We start from the raw sequence: 21,235 nt of genomic DNA on the forward strand, positions 1-21,235 counted from the left end.
CTAGTTAAAAGTAAGAATGCAGAATATACTGTGTCATGAGCTAAAAATATTCACATCCTTTCCACCTCCCCACCACAGAGTAAATTGCAGTTAAATTCTGGGTATCACTCAAAAATGTGCTAAACTTAGAATTGTACTTGAAGAACATCAGTAAGCAGGTTTCAAAAATAAGAAAACCAGACCAGAAACGCATACATCCCCAAAAATTTGCCAAACATAAATCTTTGCTAAAACAAACTTCATTTGAAAAGAGAAAGCCGAAAGCAAGAGCACAGCACAAGAATGAGATGCAGCAAATTAAGTATTTTAGAAAACATTGCATAACCATAAAATGTATATTATATAAATTGCTTTGACCTTTTTCTTTTTCAATTTTGTGACTTTACCAGGCCAGGAAAACAATTTTGACCTGACTGATGCACTCTAGCTTTTCACAGAATAGCACTTTTTCGTTTAAACTTTTTATTATAAAAAAAAAGCTTTTTTTTTCTTTTCTTTTTTCTTTAAATAATGGTTTCAACAATGCAATGAGGTTGATGAATGGAAATGAGCTTTAAGATGGACTCTGAGATTTATCCAAAAGTCTTTATTCAGCTGCCACTTGGAAATGTACATCATAGACACAAAATAGAAAATAACACAATAAATCCATTGAGTGCTTAAAGGGTTAGTTAACCCAAAAATAAAATTGATGTCATTTATGACTCACCCTACTGTTGTTCCTCACCCGTAAGACCTCCGTTCATCTTCATAACACAGTTTAAGATATTTTATATTTTAGTCCCAGGGCATATGCAGTCTATGCACACTTTACTGTCCATGTCCAGAAAGCTAATAAAAACATCATCAAAGTAGTCCATATGTGACATCAGTTGGTTGATTAGAATCTCTTGAAGCATTGAAAATACATTTTGGTCCAAAAACATAAAAAACTACAACTTTAAATTATTAAAGGCCATATTTTTGGACCAAAATGTATTTTCGATGCTTCAAGAGATTCTAATCAACTAACTGATGTCACATATGGACTACTTTGATAATGTTTTTATTAGCTTTCTGGACATGGACAGTAAAGTGTGCATAGACTGCATATGCCCTGGGACTAAAATATAAAATATCTTAAACTGTGTTATGAAGATGAACGGAGGTCTTACGGGTGAGGAACAACAGTAGGGTGAGTCATTAATGATATCAATTTCATTTTTGGGTTAACTAACCCTTTAATTCATATTCTGTCTAAGTGCAGTTTCTGACACAATATAAATACCTTACCAAAAAGCCACTGTGGAGTCAAAAGAGCAAAACTCACTTGGTTCATACATTTTAAATTGAGTCTCAGTCCACAAAACTTTTTTCCTGTCCTTATTCATATTCTTATCCTGACAGACACATACAGCATACACAATTCTGTGGAGAAAACTCAGACATGATTAAATGTTTTTTCAAAAGAACACTGTAAGGCTGTACGAGAAATGATGTGAGCTGGCATCTGTTTGGCAAGAATATAACCAACACGAGAGTAGAATCATAAACCCATCACCGAGGAAAACACGGCTGTACCTGCAGAGGGGAAAGAGCATCAGAAGTCCATCTAAAAACATTTGTCAAATTGTACACACATAAAGAAGACAATTATGACAAAAGAAAGAGTTTTTAAAATGATAGGCACATGCTTTGTTATGTGGCTAAATGGAAACATTTCCGGTTTTTTGCAATTACACATTTGCCATGCATTTCAATCAGGCTTCGGCCACTTTTTTCACATACAGTCAAACCAGCATTTACTCAGACACCTTCAACGTCACATTATCACAGTTTATTCACTATAGTTTAGAAAATGGTAACAAAATATGACAAGAGAGAACCTGTGTCAGAACAAATTCATCTTGATAATGTCAGATAACTTTGATAGAAAGGTATCAAAGCAATGTTTCACTTTGTTCAGTCTTTGGTGTAAAAGGTTGCATTAGTAATTAAAAATAAAACACTTCAAAACACGGTCAGGTCAAAGTGTCTGAATAATTTTGGTCCTAAATTTTAAATACATTGTACTGATAATGCACTGAAGAAATGATGGGTATAATATGTCTGTTTACTTTATTTTGCTATCCTCAATTAAATAAATGAACTATAGTGTCCTGCAACCGCTAGTAAAAATTATATCTGGTATCTGAATAATTTTTGGTTTGACTGTATGCCTTAGGCGGAAATTATTTAAATGAGGAATAATGTGAAGTGTACATTCCTGGAAGAAAACTCAAGACTACAACCGAAGCGTTTGAGGGAGAAACAGTTCTTACTGATATAGAGAATTACTCTTTTTGGAGTGACTTCATGCTCAAACGGCAACATTACACACTAAAGAAAAGTTGAACATGTAAAAAATCATAAGAAGACCCCTTTAAGTAAATATATAAAATTTGTGTGCATTTCATTGTTTTATTGCAATTTATTTAATTGTTTTATGTTTTCAGTACATTAGCAAATTTGCTCACAAGATATCAACATTTGATAAACTGTGAATACATTGCAAAACATTTACTAGCTTTCTAAAAAGTTTAGCTCCCTCTAAAATATGATACTATGTATGTGACCCTGGACCACAAAAAAAGGGTACATTAAAAAGATTATCATAAACTATTGTATACAGACATCAGCAATAATAATAATATTTTATATATTACGTAAAATATTGTCATTGCTATGTCAGTGATTCGTACTTTTTGGGCTACCTTGACCATCTGCCGAGTCAACGTCTGGAACTTTCCAGTCTAGCTTCCGTCCTTTCTCATAGAGAGCCTTGAGAACCTTCCGGAACTCTTCTTTTCCTCCGTTATGACTCAGCTCCAGGTACTTCCTGTACAACTGTAGGGCAGTCCGTGCATCTTCAATACTATCATGAGTTTCACCCTGGATGTTCAGATCTAAACAAATATTTAAAAAAGCCATAAAACACTGATACGCAGAAAATAACATATGAGGTCAGGAGATAAGGAACCTTTACGCGACAAACCTACCGAGAAAGTACCATGCCAGGAAACGCAGAGATATCATACGTTTTCTAGGCATGTGGAAGAGGTAGACCGTGTCAATCACCTGGTCTTTTGGAACCTACAAAATAGCAGGGGTTTAATATTTGTTTCCATTTAATAAATGTAATACATTTACACAAATTCAACTCACCATCAAGTTAATGACCCGAAAATCCTTCTGTAAGCCGTGGCCAACAAAGCGAACGCCAGTGTCGATAAGAAATCGCAATTTGAGGTACGTAGACTTCAGAGTAGTCAAGTGTTTCGATGAAATCTTTGCATCCAGGTCTCCAGGTTTGATACCAGAGTACTGAGTTAGGTAGTCCACCACCTGTACATGCAAAGAGGTTAAACTAGTGAGAAACAGAAAGTAAAGTGTTCTCCCAAATTTTGAACATGATTTCATGTTTTTTGAAAAATACCGAAAGCAAACGTACAGTAACATGGAACTCACTTGTACAGTAACAGCTGTTTCCTTAGTGATTCACCTTACAATTAAATGATTCAAAAATGATAAAGGTAGTAACAGATCTCTCTTGATAAGGTACAAAACTGAGGTTCTCACTTTATGAAGTCATTAAAAAGCCCTTATAATTTCCAACTGTAATTTCCCTATTACGTGAGTTACATTTTGGCCCCATACACACAGTAGCTAAATATGGTTGTTAATTTACTTGTAGTACTTTACTTAAACTTGTTCTGTACACACAAAGTTTAGCCATTTACAGGAGTGAAAACAGCATTCAACAATGAAATTAAATCTAGAAAAATGCATGTAGTGATAACCGCATTTCCAAAAATTCTTTGCAGCGTTCAGAAATTAGCTGAACTTGCTATATTTAAACATGCCAGTTTCACTCATCTGTATGTGCAGTGCAAGAAAATACCAAAAAATTACGACCCGCACCTCCCCACTTCAATAAACCCATTAACTTGAATAGTTTATAAGCCAAGCTTAAACAACAAACCCAAAAATGCGTACAATAAGTAGATACGGCAACACAGCAAGAGAGCGCTCAGCAAAACACGACACCTCTAAAACAAAACATGACACCTCTGTTGGCGTGGGTTTAGTTTCAATTGCCGAACATAATGGCTACATCTGAAATCATATATTTCCGTGAAAGTATGTGACAAAAGAAACATTTCCAAATTTACAGTACGGTTATAAATAAAGTCCCCAGATGACCTACAGTGAGATTCTGAAGTGTGAATACGACGGACACTTAACTATCCCGTGAGGCCACAGGAGAGGATTTGTGAAGGGCAGAAAAGCGATGTAACTGATGCTGGTAGGTCACGTGATAATGACAACATGGAGAATGTACATCCAAATGGAAAATGGACTGCATTTATATAGCGCTTTTATCCAAAGCGCTTTACATTTTTGCCTCACATTCACCCATTCATACACCGACGGCGATGTCAGCCATGTAAGGCGCCATCCAGCTCGTCGGGAGCAGCTGGGGTTAGGTGTCTTGCTCATGGACACTTCGACACTTGGTCAGGTGGAACCGGGGATTGAACCACCAACCTTGTTTGTAGACAACCTACATGAACCACTGAGCCACTGCCGCCCCACATCCAGATAACATTCATACTACACACAATCATACTATATAGCACATACTTTTTTTAACAGGCATAAAGTTATTGCTTATTTAAACGAAGTACCTACTCAAGAAAGCATGAGATTTCAGACGCAGCCAACGAGTCTTTTGTAAAAAATAATGGATACCAAGCACATGAGATGCTAAGATTGCTATGATTACCATGGTGTCAATCATCACAGTTTTGGATCAGGAGTGAGTTGTGTTCCATACACACACACACACACACACACACACACAATGATAATTTAGGGGATTCACTCCCATGTTAAAATTTTTAATTGTCACTCCTGAATAGTCCTTAGAATGTTTTGACAGAGTCTTGACCTGTTCCTGTGTAGATATGTAGTCATCAATGAACGGCACTCCCTCATTGGGACCCTGGCCTCTCACGCATGTGATACGAGCGACAGACATCTGACTGGGCTTAATGGTGGACTTGGTCCCGTCACTGCGCAGTTCTGCCTCTTCCTGTTTAAGTTAAATATTTTAGGTAGGAGAAAATATGTCCAAAAATGCCAGTAACTACAGCCAAAAATATCAAGCTTGGTATTTCCTACTAACCTGGTTGAGCGTGACAAACTCTGCGTCTAATCCAACAAGGTCTCCAACCTGCGGCATTTCGCTCACCATTAGGGGTATGAAGGTGGCGTGACTTTTCCTCTGTTTCCGTGCCAACGAGGCCTCCGTCAGCAAAACGCTGGCCTCAATGGGGTTCTTAACTGAGGAAATGGAGAAGATGCAGGGATAATTAAAATTAAGAAAAGAAGGTACAAAAGAACAGCATTTATTTAAAACACTCTTTACTGTCACTTCTGATTAATTTAATGCATCCTTTCTATGTTTATATTACTATGTATATTGCTATGTATATTACAAATGTTCTCATCATAAATTACAAGCAAAAATGAGAGGATGTATTTAAAGTGAGATAAAGTATCACATACTTCGAAAATCATACTTGGCTTTGTAGTTCCTCTTGATGTAGTAAAGTACAGCAGGAACCTTCCAGTTTGCATCAAACTGTGCTGATTCAGCCTAACGGAGATATATTTTGTGAAAGAATACTGTGTATATGGATTGTGTAAAGTGAAAAATGTCTGATGTTTGGTATTTTTACCTTGTCAATCGGCTCGATCAGAAAATCATTGAACAGATACCACTGCTGGTGTGTCACTCCCTGAAAGGAAGACACAGAAAACTCAGTCCATGTTCAACACATTATGCCAAATTTCTAGCAAGTGGCTAAAAGTCTTTGCTCACTTCTTTCCTCTGATGGTAGGTCTCGCCCACTTTGATATGTGCCACCAGGTTTCCTCCGGTCCGGGCATCTTGGATATGAGACACAGTGACAACCAGGTCATAGACAGAAGCCCCGTCTGCCTCTTCACTCTCAGTCAGCTATGAGAAGAAATAATTCACAATTTGGTTGAACAGAATTTTCTTTTAATAACCTCCAATGTCATCTGCTGGAAAGAGTAAAAATGGTGTTCCTCACCTCTTCTCCCTCAGGTAGGCTGCTGACCTCCAGGCCCTGAGACTTACTAATGCACATCTTCAGACTAAGAGGGATCCACACGTGCCTCATGTCCTCTGCTTGAGTGTCAAATGTCAAGCCCTCCATGCTGCATATCTCTTCCCTGTAAACACATACACACACACAGTTAAAGGGTTAGTTCACCCAAAAATGAAAATTCTGTCATTAATTACTTACCCTAATGTCATTTGACACCGGTAAGGCATGACACAGATGGCTCAGAAAGGCTTTTATTAACACCAATGTCATTTCCTCTCTCAAGACCCATAAAAGGCTCTAAAGACGTTGTTACAAAACCCATCTCACTACAGTGGCTCTATAATAATTTTATGAAGAGGGAAGAATAGTTTTTGTGTGCAAAAAACTAAATAACGACTTGTATACTGATTGGCCGATTTCAAAACAAAGTTTCAAACGTTATGAATCAGCGTATTGATTCATGATTCGGATCACGTGTCAAACTGCTGAAATCATATGACACTGGCGATCTGAATCCTGAATCGCTACACTGATTCATAAGAGTTTGAAACTTTGTTTTGAAATTGGCCCATCATAAGTCGTTATTTAGTTTTGCACACAAAAACTATTCTCGTGGCTTCATAAAATTATTGTAGAGCCACTGTAGTGAGATGGTCTTTAGTCTTTAGCACGTCTTTAGTGCCTTTTATGGGTCTTAAGAGAGGAAATGACATTGGTGTTAATGAAAGCCTTTCTGAGCCATCGGTTTTTAACAAAAATATCTTCATTTGTGTTCCGAAGATGAACGGAGGTCTTACGGGTTTCAAATGACATTAGGGTAAGTAATTAATGACAACATTTTAATTTTGGGGTGAAATAACCCTTTAATTTAAAAAATGTTGCATTGGCAATAAACTGAAATAATTTCAAGTTACAGCACTAAAAAAAAAAAAAAAATTAACTATTAAAATTACAAATCCACATAATGAAATTAGTAAAAATAAAAATAAAATTAACATGAAAACTATAATAAACTAAAATATCACACACACATCAGCACACTTACTCTAAACACCATTCTGTCGGTAGAGGCTCTTTGGGTTTGTGAGGTTCAGCTGCCTCTTTCTTTAGAGCTTTGTTGAAAGCATACTGTGAACAAAAAGAGTATTCATCACAGAATGAATGGAAAATCAAGACAAATTAATGTGCCTAGAGTTTTTTACACCAATTATACACCGATCAGCTAAATGAACCGGCTGTTGCATTGCTGATGAGGATTTTTAACCCATGACTTTGACCTTGACATGACCCATGACCATGTGTAAAGAATTAGAGAACCTTTATGGGCATATTTATGGCTGGATTTTGTTAATACATGACTATATATTCTGGCAAGAGAAAGGGATGTGAGTCTGACCTCAGTCTGTGCCTTCCAGAACTCTGCCTCTTTAGCGCTGTTCACCTCACAGTTGATCACCAGAACATCAGGCAGACAGCGAATGTTCCTGGTCTGCACCTTAAAACAGATAAGCATTTAGTAATTAGCCATATACTGTGTGTACACGCTACCATTCAAAAATGTGGGGTCGGTAATATTTATGAAATGTTTTCATAAAAGTCTCTTATTATTGTAAAACAGTAATACTGTAAAATTGTATTACAATTTAAGATTTTATACTTTAATATATTTTAAAATGCAATTTATTCCTGTGATGGCAAAATTGAATTAAGCAAACATTATTCCAGTCTTCAGTGTCCCATGACCCTTCAGAAATCATTATAATCTTTTATCAAATAAAAGAAAAGAAAAAGAAAGAGACAGAAAGACTAACTGTTGGCTGGTATTTCTCACAGTTGTCACACCAGGCCTGTGTGCTCTGCTCTAGACAGATGCTCTTCCTCAGTATATCTGCGAAGTCATATTCCTCTATCGTCTTATCTGTAGACATCCAATTAAAAAGCTATCAAATGAGTTAATTCATTCATTCAGTTACTAGAAAAAAAAAACGTCAATCAACCTATCTCCACAAAAACTTTAGCAAAACTCTACATAGATGCTCAATATCAGAGGTCTTCAACCCTGCTCCTGGGGACCCACTGTCCTGCAGAGTTTATCTCCAACCCTAATTAAAGATGGGTGAAGCTAATCAAGCTCTTCAGCATCACTTGTTATAAATAAACAGGCAGGTGTGTTGAAGCAGACTGGAAATAAATAATCTTTGTCGGACAGAGGGTCCCCAGGAGCAGAGTTGAAGACCTCTGCTCTATATAGATGTGTGAATAATGTGTGATATGATGGTTCTGACCCAGAGAGCTCTGCTCAGGGTAGTGCATGGTAAACAGCAGAGTCAAAGAAGAGCGAACTGTCTCCTTTCCACAGCGACACAAACTGCTGTTCTCCACTTCACAGCCAAACAACCGGCCAATCACAGACTCCCCGGAGGAACCCAGCGCACTGCCATGGACACAAAACACAAATTGCTCTCAACTCAGATCTTGTGTAATCTAATGCATTGAATTGACGGGCTTGCGTTTCATGAATGATGTAGCTCCGCTGTGGGGTCCACACCTGCTGCTGGCTCCTCTGTACGCCTGCGGTCCTTCCTGCTCCAGTGTTTCCTGATGCAGCTGTGCGAGAATGAAACGGTTCCAGCTTTGGATGAGACGCCCCAGACGGGCTTTCCCTGTCTGCTCATCAGAGTCAGCCAGGATTAAACCCAATGCCGATGCCTCTGGAATCGTCCGGAAAGCCCTGAGAAAATTACTGGCCTGTGAAGGAAACAAACAAACAAACAAATGCCCTGTTCATGTGCATACACTATGCATGACTGACAGCTCTGATGGCACAGATCTGCTGCAACTACAGCTGATGATGGTGAACTCTGATTGGATGAAAAGCACTAGTGCACCTGGCAGGGGTCTCCTCTACTCAAGTCCAGCATGTGAAAAAGGAACCCAAGCTCACAGGCCAGACAGAACTCCTTCTGACACAAGTGATTCTGTACCAGGCACCTGATTGGCTCTAGGAAGTACAGCACCTGTCACAGCACACAAAGGGTTAACTATTAGTAAAATCCCAGAGGGCTAATGCATCCAAAGTGAAAGTTATGCATTCTAAATTCCTTAGAGAGCACAAAAATCCCAAGGATTTTTTTTTTTTAGAGTAACCGACTGAATAACGTATTGGGATTCCCCCCCCCCCAACACACACACACACACACACGATTCATCATCAAAACTTCAAATAACATTTCAACAAAAATATATAATACTCCCCAGATATAATACCTACTTTAACATAAGTATGTACTTGTTATAAGTTATATTTTTAATTACACATATGAAATATAATAATAATGTATTGCAGCTAAAGAGAGTGAGTGTATGTGTGTTTTCACCTGGATCATGCAGTTACAGTAGGCATTGGGTATGTGAGGCTCCAGACCAGCAAATAGAGTCCGGTTATAGTGCTTAAAATCAAAGTCTTCCAGTCCCAGTTTGGAATATTTAATGGTCACCTGACATAAACATACGTCACAAATTAAGACAGGTCTAATCCCAGTGTTTCAGGTGTATTTAATAAACATGAGAATCACCAGGGAACTCCACAACAGGACATTTTATTATTTTTAACTGAAGCAAACCTATAACTTCAGTTCAGTTTTTTTCTATAAACAATATAACATCATCTTATCTCAAAATAACTTGCAAATATTTGTAATGGACAAAATAGCTGAAGTAGTATGTAATTATTTGAACAAAGAATAACCCAAGATCAATGGATTATGCACAATAACTACCTTCCTGTATTTCTTTGGAATCATGTAAAGATGTGGTTCCTCATCTCGACCAATAGGAGACTCCGGGACCTGATTATAGCTGTCATACTCAAGTTCAACATCTTTAATCTTATAAGGAACCTGGCATAACAGAGATCAAATGAAGAAGAAATTACCTGTTAGACAGCATTACTGCACTGAAATGACTGACGCATTGTCAAAAAAACATACCAAAGACACTGGATCAGCTACATTACTAGAAGATATGACTTCACCCTTAAAACGTATGCAAAATGTGTGTCTTGACTAAATTTAATTACTCAATAATTGTTTAGTAACAACACATTTGCACGTTACCCACTGAAACATTTCAATTCAGTATTTTGCCATATTTAGATCATTTTAACATAAACTAGAACCAAGTTTGAAAAGAGAACATGCTTACCTGGTTTCTGGGACGGGTTCTAGGATTAGGGGCATATCCAATAAAGCCCACAGTTTTCATAGTCCTAAGAATCTCTGGATCTACCGCAGGTGCTCGTCTAACAGTGAAAAAATCAACATCAACAAACCACCACACAACATCTCATTTGTTGAGGGAATTGATAAACATAAACAGCATAAATTAAATTGGTGTCAAAAAAAAAAGTGTATTTTTGCTGAAACTGAAGAAAATCACAACAAATCCAGTTCTAGTACTTAGGGTTATTGCCTAGAATGAGACATACTGCAGGGGGCAGTATTACTCAATAACACTGCAAAATTCCATACTACTGCAAAATATAGTATTCACATGGTGCACAGTATGCAAATTGTATCTATGCATTGAATACCTAGATAACCTATAATATTTACCAAAATATGCAGCATACAAAAGAACACAACTTTTGAATACCATATCTCACAATGCAATGTGTTCAAACTTCAATTTCAATAAAATACCAGCAGCATCTTTTTTAAAAACTTATAATCTGATTGAACTGGCAATGTTTCCACAAAATTGGATAAAACTTTTGACATACATTTGTCATACACAAAATATAAATACATGTATAATAAAAATAATAAATTTAACAATAAGTAAACAATAAATATAAATTTGATATACACATTATAACACTACTCATTAAGTCTCTTCAAGCACTACATGCTTCAAAAATATTTAAAAAATATTTATATGTAGAATTAAATACTTTTATTCAGTAAGAGTGCATTAAATGTATTAAAAGTGACAGTAAAGACATTTACAGTGTTATAAAACATTTCTATTTCAAATAAATGCTGTTCTTGTCAAAAGAATCCTGACAAAAATCTTCATGGTTTCCACAAACATATTAAGTGGCACAACCATTTAACATCCAACATGTTTCTTGAGCACTAAATCAGTAAATTAGGGAATTTTTTCTGAAGGATCATGTGACAGTTAAGTCTGGAGTAATGATACTGAAAATTCAGCTTTTCCATCACAGAAAAAAATACAATTTTAAAATGCATTAAAATAGAAATGCATTATTTCAAATTGTAATATTGAAATGTTTTTACTGTATTTTGATCAAATAAATACAAGTGAGCATACAAATGTATATGCATATATTATTCATTCATAAAAATATCTACAAGACAGAATGAGGCTCAGTCATACCTGGGGCTAGGTGTGATGAGAGCGGTGGGCCAATCAGAGACCAGCGGCTCTGCACTAGTAAGGGGCATTGGCAGAAGGGACAGAGGCATCAGCTCATGGTTCCAATCCAGCTGGGGCAAGGAGTCCACCAGGCAGGGCAGAGCCAACTCCGTCTCCCTGGAGTAACTGTTATAGGACACCTCTGGGGCGCTGGACCACAGGTGCACACAGCCACCAGAGTCCCCAAAGGAGAGGGCCTGTTTGCTGGACGACACATCAAAGCTCATCAGCAGATGCCCCACAGTGTTGACATGGAAGATGTCAGCCAGATTGGCCAGGCCGGTGGGCTCGCAGAACTGACACTGACCTACAGTGACACACACACACACACACACACACACACACACACACACACACACACACACACACGATCTCAGTGACAAATAATAACCAATAATATTTTTGTATAATATTTGAGTGAGGATTTTTTAGAATTGCCAAAACTCTGGTGTAAACAGCGACTTTTACCATACATCGTCACGATTAACTAGTAAGTGAACAGACTAATACATCACAGTAACGGCTCATCGTTCATTTTAAAATGGATATAATAGAAAAATACCTCACAGTTCAGTGAGGGAGTCAACTGTAAACTCTGAATGTAACAACTGAATGATTCATTTATCAATCAGTGACTCACGCATCTTACAAATCAGTGAGTCTGATTGAAACTGGAATCAAATCCCAAAAAAAAATGTTGAATCCTTTTTACTAAGATTAAAAAGATTTTGTAAGAGGCTTTGGTTACTAGTTAAGATCCATCCCCATTCAGCATAGAATCAATTTCTAAGTCACACAAAAAAAAACATATGGGGGTGGGGAACGACAGCATTTTTGTAATTAAAAAGTACTTTTATTTTTATATAATCTTTTTTTAAAAATATAACAAACCAATACATTTTGCTCTCAAATACAGTATGTTTGATTTAATAAAAATCTAAAATTCCAAAGTATAAAATTAAACCCAAGCAACATTTTGTTCTTTTTCTACTTTCATTTTATGCTGTATAAGAATGTCTTCAAGCCAAGGACATTGTGATGCATGTCTGGGACACTTGTTTGGCTCCTTTAGCAGGATTAGTTCATGTGACCCGTTGACTGAAAATCGATGTGGATGACATGACAACCACCAAAGGGGAAATGAAAGCAAGGTGGGACTTTTGAATGCTGAAAAACTGCACACAATGGAAACATATTAGTAAGCTTCAGAAAAAAAGAACTAGATTTAACATATGGGCTGGGAACAACAACAGTAGCCCAAAGAAGACCACTATAGTTAGAAGAAAATTGCAAATAAAACTCCCCCAACATTTCTTCAACAGATCAGGGACAGTTAGCAGTTGACTGGGGTGTGGCAACCACACTAATACCCTTCAACATATTTTACATAAATTATTTTATTCTACCTATTAACATTAATGTTCTCTTTAAGTGGTAATAGTTAGGTGAATACCAGTACTAACCCTTCTGAAATGTTCACTACGTCATACCTGTTTGTGAAATGATAGCCAGACGGGAGGTGTATGTGGGAATGAAGCGGAGAAAAACGGGGTCCACGTGGACCTGCAGTGGGGTGATGGCCCTCATCATGCGTAGGTCGTACACCATGAGGAACCGGTCACATGACAGACCATTCAGGCCACGACTCGAAAAGCCACAGGCCGCTAACAAGTTACCGTGTACGTCGAAATCTGACAGGCTCCCGGAGAAAGCGTCAAACTCATGCTCCATTTTAAATGTGCGTACATCACGCAGAGACACCTGTGACAAATAATTTACAAATGACAATGATTACTATATATTTTTACTATATACTAGAGAGATTAATTAAGGTTATGCATACTGACGAATGCATTAAAAAAATGGTTGGAAAAATCATTCATTAATTCTAAATCTACACCAGAAACTAATGTAATTTATTTACAGCAATAAGATTTTTGTGGTTAACTTACATGGTGGATACGGTCAGCATGGGCAGGGCACCCTGACTGGTACCCATACACAGAAAACTGCAATGTTCTGTGTATTCTCACACTTTTCTATCAGAACCAGCTTTAAATTCTTGAGCAATTTGAGCTATAGAAGCTCATCTGTTTGATCGCAGCACACAGGCCAGCCTTCACTCTTCACTCATGTGCATCAATAAATCTTGGCCATGACCCTTTCGCCAGTTCACCACTGTTCCTTCCTTGGACCACTTTTGATAGATACTGACTACAGCAGACCGGGAACACCCCACAAGAGCCCCCCCTGTCAAACTCACTCAAATCCTTATGCTTGCCCATTCTTTTTGCTTCTAACACATCATCTTTAAAAACAAAATGTTCACTTGCTGCCTAATATATCCCACCCACCAACAGGTGCCGTGATGAATAGATAATCAGTGTTATTCACACCTGTCATAATATTAGGACTGATCGATGTGTTTATTTAAGTCATACAACTGCATGGATAAAAAAATGTATTTGTAGAAAAAGGTTGTTTAAATAAATGATAACTATATGTTAGCAAATTACATTAACTGCAGTTACTACCGAAATACAATTTTTGAATGAACTGCAACGTAATCATAAAAATTTTTTGGTGAGACAGATCAATCCATGCACATTAAGCTCTTCCACTTAATTTTGTGGACAAGCTGAAAACTCCAACTACTAAATACTCTGAGAAGATCTGCACATGAGAAAATTATGAATATGTGAATGAACAAAGAGAAAAAGCCCTATGTATTCTACCCGTGTTTACAGCTAAAGTGTAGGCAGCACACTCCCACATGAGCTAAGAGCAAAACTTTTCACACACCACATCCCTCTATTTCTGTGGCAAAAGCGAAAGGAGGAAACTGTGTTCCACATCCATTTTCGTTTTACTCCTTCACTCACCTTGCCAGAGGTGTGACCGCAAAAAAAGAAGCGATTGGACTGTCTCATGATGGCGACTCCAGGAACTTCAACTGTAAACTAGAAGGACAACAGAAATGAAAAAATGAAAACATTAGAAAAAGATCTCTGAAACACCCCATCATAAAGCTTGTAAAAAAATATACAAAATAATATAAATGGAAAAGAATGCCATTGAAAATGAACGTAATTAAATTATATGATATATAAAGTTAGGTAGAGCTAGTACAGCATTACCGAAGTAGTATTATATCACCTTACTTTTTGTGTTTCCTGTACTGTGGTGAGGTCCAGTTCTACTACATAGTTCTGCAGACCCCCCATTAACAATGTGTTATTATCATTCAGAATCAAACTGTGCATGTCTGCACCCTCCTCCATTCTGAAAACAAAATGAATGCAAATAAAAACTTTTATTACAGTAATCACTGTATACTCCTAGTATGTTCTGTATGACATTGCTTATAACTCGCACTAGTGCTTGTCTGAACAAGATACCTGCATTTACCTCTTCACACATTAAATGTAGTATATGTGGGTGTGCAACTCACGGATAATCAAACATAATAAAACCTCCTCTCGTAAGGCATTTGAGGTTGTTTTTGGTCAGAAACAGCACCCCCGTGTCCATACTCTGAATGTGGCGAATGTCATCAGTCATGTGCACCTGGAAAGATGAGTAGCGGCCCATTGTTGGACCAAAGAAGGAACTTGCATGTCCCTGTTATGAAAGAGAGAGGAAAAAACAAACGCACACACCCAAGTTAGTAATGCTGCTCAGGCTTGTGAATAAAATGACATCATCTCAATGTGGAAGTATATCAGAGATAATGCGTACAATCACTATCAAAACCAAAGCTAAATTTTTGGAGTGAGATTAAACTTCAACCCTAAATCTCCCAACTTCACTAGAAACATTCATCTATTCATGCTGAATTTTTGGAGAAACCACTTTCTATGTTGGATATTGTCACATGTATAGCTTGGTGTGTTATGTAAATGATTGAAATGCAGTAAAAATGCGTCACTTCACCCGGTGGTTGCCCATCCACAGCAGCTCTTCCTGCAGGTCAAAGTGTGTGGCCGTTACAGGGATCCCGACTTCAGCAGCCACGCTGTGCAGCTCTGAGTACATGCCCTCCACCATGTGCACGGAGTCGGACACCGGCACGGCCATTGCATCAGGGTCGAGCTCCACGGCCTGCAGCAGTGCCGGGTCGAGCCGCGGGTCCAGGGAAGAATCCAGACCGGGCTCTAGGCTGCCGTGCAGGCCGGGCGCGTATTCACCCATGCCCGGGTCCAGACCCTCGAAGTTCATCATGAGGATGGTGGTGCTGGGTTAGAGGGACCACACAATGGGGTCATGGGTGGCAGTTGTATCCCTTATGACTTTACCAAAGCTTTAACAAATTCCTTTTTTGTTCCTAATACAACAACAAAATCTATTCTCCTTAATGAATCGTTTTAAAGGGACAGGTCACGCAAAAAAATGTATTCTGGGTTACACTTTATTTTAAGGTGTGTTACAATATAATTATACATTTAAGAACTGATTAATAATAATTAACTACATGTACTTACTATAGAGTTGTGGTTAGGATGAGGTTTTGGTTTAGGGTTAATTACATGTAATTATGCATAATTTATAGTTATTACTACAGTAACTACATGCAACATGTGTAACAATGACAGTGTAAAATAAAGTGTTACAAAATGCTGTCATAATTTTCCCAGTTTTTGTTTTGGGTGAACTATCCCTTCTAGGCATGTTTCCAATTTCACCTTAAAATCCAAAATATGGGCATAAATGCTAGTATTTTTTAATATTTATTCTTTCCTTCAAAATTTTTGAATAAAAGGACTTGAATATGAGCCATATAAAATGTTATCGTGTTAAAATAATAACTCCCCCTAGCATTTTTAAATGATTTTACTAAAAAATGTCCATGTATTCTTTTAACCAATTTATTTAATATTTTTCTAATATAAACTATAAATACATTTTTGTAAGTGTTAATCATTGCTTAGAAGTTTATAAATGGCTAAAATAAAAATGTTATGTTTATACACACACACATATATATATATATATATATATATATATATATATATATATATATATATATATATATATATATATATATATATATATATATATATACATATAATACATACACACACTGCTCAAAAAAATTAAAGGAACACTTTGAAAACACACCAGATCTCAATGGGGGAAAATATAATGCTGGATATCTATACTGGGTATCTAATATGGACTGGGTAATGTGTTATGAACAAAAGGATGCCACATCGTTTGATGGAAATGAAAATGATCAACCTACAAAGGACTGATTTCAAAGACACCCCAAAAATCAAAGTGAAAAAATTATGCAGCAGGCTTGTCAATTTTGCTGAAATTTCATTGCAGCAACTCAAAATGGTACTCAGTTTGTATGGCCCCCACATGCTCCAAATGAGACAACAGATGATGTCCTGGGGTATTTCCTCCCAGATCTAAACTAGGGCATCATTGAGCTCCTGGACAGTCTGAGGTACAACCAGGTGATGTTAGATGGACCGAAACACAATGTCCCAGAGGTGTTCTATTTGTGGAAGGTTAGGTAAGCCCGGTGGCCCTTCAATGATATCCATTCTTTCATCCTCCAGGAACTGCTTGCATATCTTGCCTCATGAGGCTAGGCATTGTTGTGCACCAGGAGGAACCCAGGACCCCTGCACCAGCATAGGGTCTGACAATGGGTCCAAGGATTTCATCCCAGTACCTAATGGCTGTCAGGGTGTCATTGTCTAGCCAGTAGATGTCTGTGCGATGTCAGGGTGTCATCGTCTCACTATTGTCCATCTAGTGCACCTGTTGTTCATTTCATTAACACTAAAGCAGCTGAAACTGATTACCAACCCCCTCGGCTACTTAACTGACCAGATCAATATCCCAGCAGTTTAACTGACTTGATGCTATTCTCTGATTAAAAAGTGTTCCTTTAAATTTTTTTGAGCAGTATATATTTTCGTGTGTGTGTGTGTGTGTGTGTGTGTGTGTGTGTGTGTGTGTGTGTGTGTGTGTGTGTGTGTGTGTGTGTGTGTGTGTAAACGCGTTCTAGATCGAAGTTAAACGCCTATGACGCCAAAACCTGCTGTCTAGGACAGCTCAGTAAGTTTCGAAACACAACAATACTTTTGTAACTTGCACTGTACGTAAATAACTTTAAAGGACTTTAACGTGTGCGACCTAACATGTTTGCGGTGTCCTACCGCAGTATAAACAAGAAAAATGATATGTGTAACTTAAATCTTTTTTAATTGTTTGAGCATTAATACATCTGAATAAAAGAGCAAAGGTAATTATTTTCTTTGCGTTAAACGAGTCACCTACACCCACGATTTCAAAAGTTTCTGCAGTCCTTTTAACAACGTAACAGGGCGGACCTTAAAACATGCATTTACCAAGATAAATCATACCTTTTTAGACTACAGTTATCCTCGTATCCATATGCACATACTACTCTTTCATTCAAAACAAAAACAAGCACGCACTTCCGGGTGAGCTCTAACTGCATCCGGGATAATCACAGACGCTTTAACCTATGGCTTTTAACGGTGACATGGAAATATTATTTTGTCTGTCTGACTATGAAATGTGTTTTTCATTCTGATAAATGAAATAAAAGAATAAACAAACAAAAACAAAAAAATGTTTTAGAAAAGTAAAAAATATTAGAAATACTGGAATTCTCTCTCTCTCTCTCTCTCTCTCTCTCTCTCTCTCTCTCTCTCTCTCTCTCTCTCTCTCTCTCTCTCTCTCTCTCTGTGTGTGTGTGTGAGACAGGTAAAGTAAACAACGCTGATTATGGCGTCATGGGCGGCTTCTGGTTCTGATAGAAAGGTGTCAGTGGGATTCTTGGGCAATGTTCTGCTGACCTTGGGTCTTGCCATCCATGTGGATGTTACTTTGACACATACCACCTACCTGAGCATTGTTCAGCCCATGTACACCCTTTTGGAATCAGTAATCCCTGGTGGCTGTGGCCTCTTTCAGCAGGATAATGTGTTCTGCCACAAAGCAAACATGGTTCAGGAATGGTTTGAGGAGCACAACAACAAGTTTGAGGTGTTGACTTGCCTTCCAAATTCCTCAGATCTGCTGAACAAACAAGTCCAATTCATGGAGGCCCCACCTGGCAACTTACAGGACTTAAAGGATCTGCTGCTAACAACTGGACAGATACCAAAGCACACCTTCAAGGGTCTAGTGGAGTCTATGCCTCGACGGGTCAGGGCTGTTTTGACAGCAAAAGGGGGGCCAACACAACATTAGGTCATAATATGCCTGATCAATGTTGACCCCAATATATTATTTCAGTCAATTCAGTAGATTTATTTCAATACAATTAATACAATTTAATCTCAATTAGTCAAATAATGCAACAAACAGCATTTACAAATAAATAAGAAAAAACATGCCATATAAAATTAAAGAATAGGATGTTTGTGACAATTGAGAGAAGTGAAGTAAGTGTGGTGGAAAGTTGAGGTATAAAGATGATGACAACACTAGCAGACTGCCATCTTCAGGACAGAAGTTCTTTCTTGGTCACTTCCTCCCAACTTCCTAAAAAACAATATTGGGGAACTATCTCATTCAGGATTCTAAGAACAATGTACAATGTGGTTATAGGTTTACAGCTTTGGAAGTTCTATCATTTTGATTGTCTTAATGGGAGAATTATGTTGCTCCATCATAATGTCCATGAAATGGCAAAATATTTGTGAATGGGAAGATCTACTGAGGAGATTTACCACCTCAAATTCTCATGAATATATTATGTTGAGGTGGAAGAAAATTCCTGTAACTAATACTGGCTTGCAACATGGTGACTATTATTATTAATATGGAGGTGCACTCAAAAAATACCTTGGTTCAAAGATACATGAAAGATTCAGGAGCTATATCCCTAACGAAAATATATTGCAGTGTATTGGAAAATATGATGTAATACATTAGGCAACATATTCACATATATGGGATTTAATATTTATATCCTCCAATATATTACAATATATGAAAGCGGCAATCATTTGTATATTTTGCAATATATTACAGGAATATATAATATATTGTATAATACCATCAATATATTAGTCCATGTATTTACAATATATTATAATATATTTCAAAATAATATATTGGTAAATATATTTTCCTTTCGTAAGGGATTGCCAAGTATGTTATTTGTCAGTTATGCAATGGTTCAGCATTGGGTGCATTGCATTCTCAAATTATTACATCATCACACTTCCCGTATTGCTTTTTTTATGGCCCTGTAAATGACAAATGTGCTTATCTACCCATTATTTTGCATTTCACATTAAAAAGGAAGCCGTAGACTATACTGTTTGTTAGAATATCAGTCAGAGGACAAGTTTTCAGGAAAATTCCACAACTTATACACAACAAATTCCAGAGATTATATACAACCTCACGTCACAATCAGCATGAATACCACGGTAAAACAAAAAATTCTGACAGAAAAATTTAAAACACCATACCACGTGTGTGTGTGTGTGTGTGTGTGTGTGTGTGTGTATGTGTGTGTGTGTGTGTGTGTGTGTGTGTGTGTGTGTGTGTGTGTGTGTGTGTCTAAATAGAGAGAGTATAGTACTTATAGTATAGTACTGACTGTGCAGTGTAATGTAATTTGAAATGGGTAATAAATTGATAACCATGATAAATAATGCCTGGATGTAGAAAAGAAACTGTGCCACCAGTAAAATGGACTGTAATGGGCTGCTTCACTTCCAATCCCCTGAGATAGGCTACCTGGCAAACGCAACATTTTGAGGGAACGGCAAAACTTGATTTTGGATGCAAATTGATATGAAAATGTTCCCTCCTGTTTCATATTTTTACATCACAACCATGCCTTTTTAAATCGCAATGACATAAAAAGTTTAAACTATGACAATCAAAGTCATAGGCTAATTAAAACACAAACACCCAGTTAGCTTAATAGTCCTATGCATGTTGAGCTGTTATAACCAGAGATAAATAATTGAACTTAGTAGCATGTCATAATTTCTTACTTTTTAATGTCACAATGTAAATGTCATAATTATGACTTAGTAGGCATATGACATATAGCCTAATTATGACTTCGTATGCCATGAATATTTTTTTTTTTTTAAATTTTTTTTTGCCATAGCCTACTTTACAATCTCATAATTATAATTATGTCATAATTATGACTCGATATGTCAAAATGTCGGGTTTTTTTTAAATCTCATAATAATGATTTAGTAGGCCTATATGTAATAATTACCAAATAATTATTTTTATTATTTATTTTTCTGTAGTGGAAATGGCTTTCCATAATAAATAAATCAGGTTATACTTAAGTTATAATTTAAGTATTACTTTGAGCATCTTGGAAGCTAGTGTTTGAGGAACAATATTTTTAATGAAAGCGAAACCAAGGCACTTAATTAGTCTCTCTATTAGCGTAGCCTACCTGTCAGATCGGGGAAATCCATGGTGACTCATCACCACCCCTATAAAATCGCTAAAGGATGCCACTACAATAGTTTTACCTTCCAACCACTCCAAGAGAAAGGATATACTACTGTAACAGGACTGCAAACGACATTCTGTTAGAATGAAATCATCATTATTATTGGCTTTTTGCGTTTCATTTTCGGCGTTGTCAGGAGCTCTCGGAGCCC

At 37.1% G+C, this 21,235-nt stretch overlaps 1 protein-coding gene across 5 annotated transcripts; it reads right to left on the reverse strand.

Moving 5' to 3' along the window:
• Positions 1-1,182: 1,182 nt before the first annotated feature.
• Positions 1,183-18,064, reverse strand: pan2 (poly(A) specific ribonuclease subunit PAN2). 5 transcript variants are annotated; one of them, XM_067445836.1, is made up of 27 exons: positions 17,978-18,064; positions 15,531-15,831; positions 15,049-15,218; positions 14,759-14,879; positions 14,480-14,557; positions 13,088-13,358; positions 11,559-11,904; positions 10,362-10,458; positions 9,938-10,057; positions 9,536-9,655; positions 9,047-9,175; positions 8,707-8,906; positions 8,444-8,592; positions 7,970-8,076; positions 7,555-7,653; positions 7,204-7,286; positions 6,141-6,282; positions 5,906-6,043; positions 5,763-5,822; positions 5,590-5,680; positions 5,207-5,364; positions 4,970-5,113; positions 3,184-3,363; positions 3,018-3,111; positions 2,733-2,924; positions 2,301-2,358; positions 1,183-1,560 (listed from the first exon to the last, which is right to left on the reverse strand). In XM_067445836.1, the coding sequence occupies exons 2-26, from the start codon at positions 15,816-15,818 to the stop codon at positions 2,339-2,341; spliced, it is 3,597 nt and encodes a 1,198-aa protein (XP_067301937.1). In that variant the 5' UTR covers positions 15,819-15,831; positions 17,978-18,064; the 3' UTR covers positions 1,183-1,560; positions 2,301-2,338. The 5 variants fall into 5 exon arrangements, with proteins under 5 accessions (XP_067301937.1, XP_067301935.1, XP_067301934.1 ...); XM_067445834.1 differs by having other exon boundaries at positions 2,721-2,924; XM_067445833.1 differs by lacking the exon at positions 2,301-2,358.
• Positions 18,065-21,235: the final 3,171 nt, after the last annotated feature.

This window comes from Pseudorasbora parva, chromosome 6, assembly GCF_024679245.1.
Source record: "Pseudorasbora parva isolate DD20220531a chromosome 6, ASM2467924v1, whole genome shotgun sequence".
Taxonomy (NCBI): domain Eukaryota; kingdom Metazoa; phylum Chordata; class Actinopteri; order Cypriniformes; family Gobionidae; genus Pseudorasbora; species Pseudorasbora parva.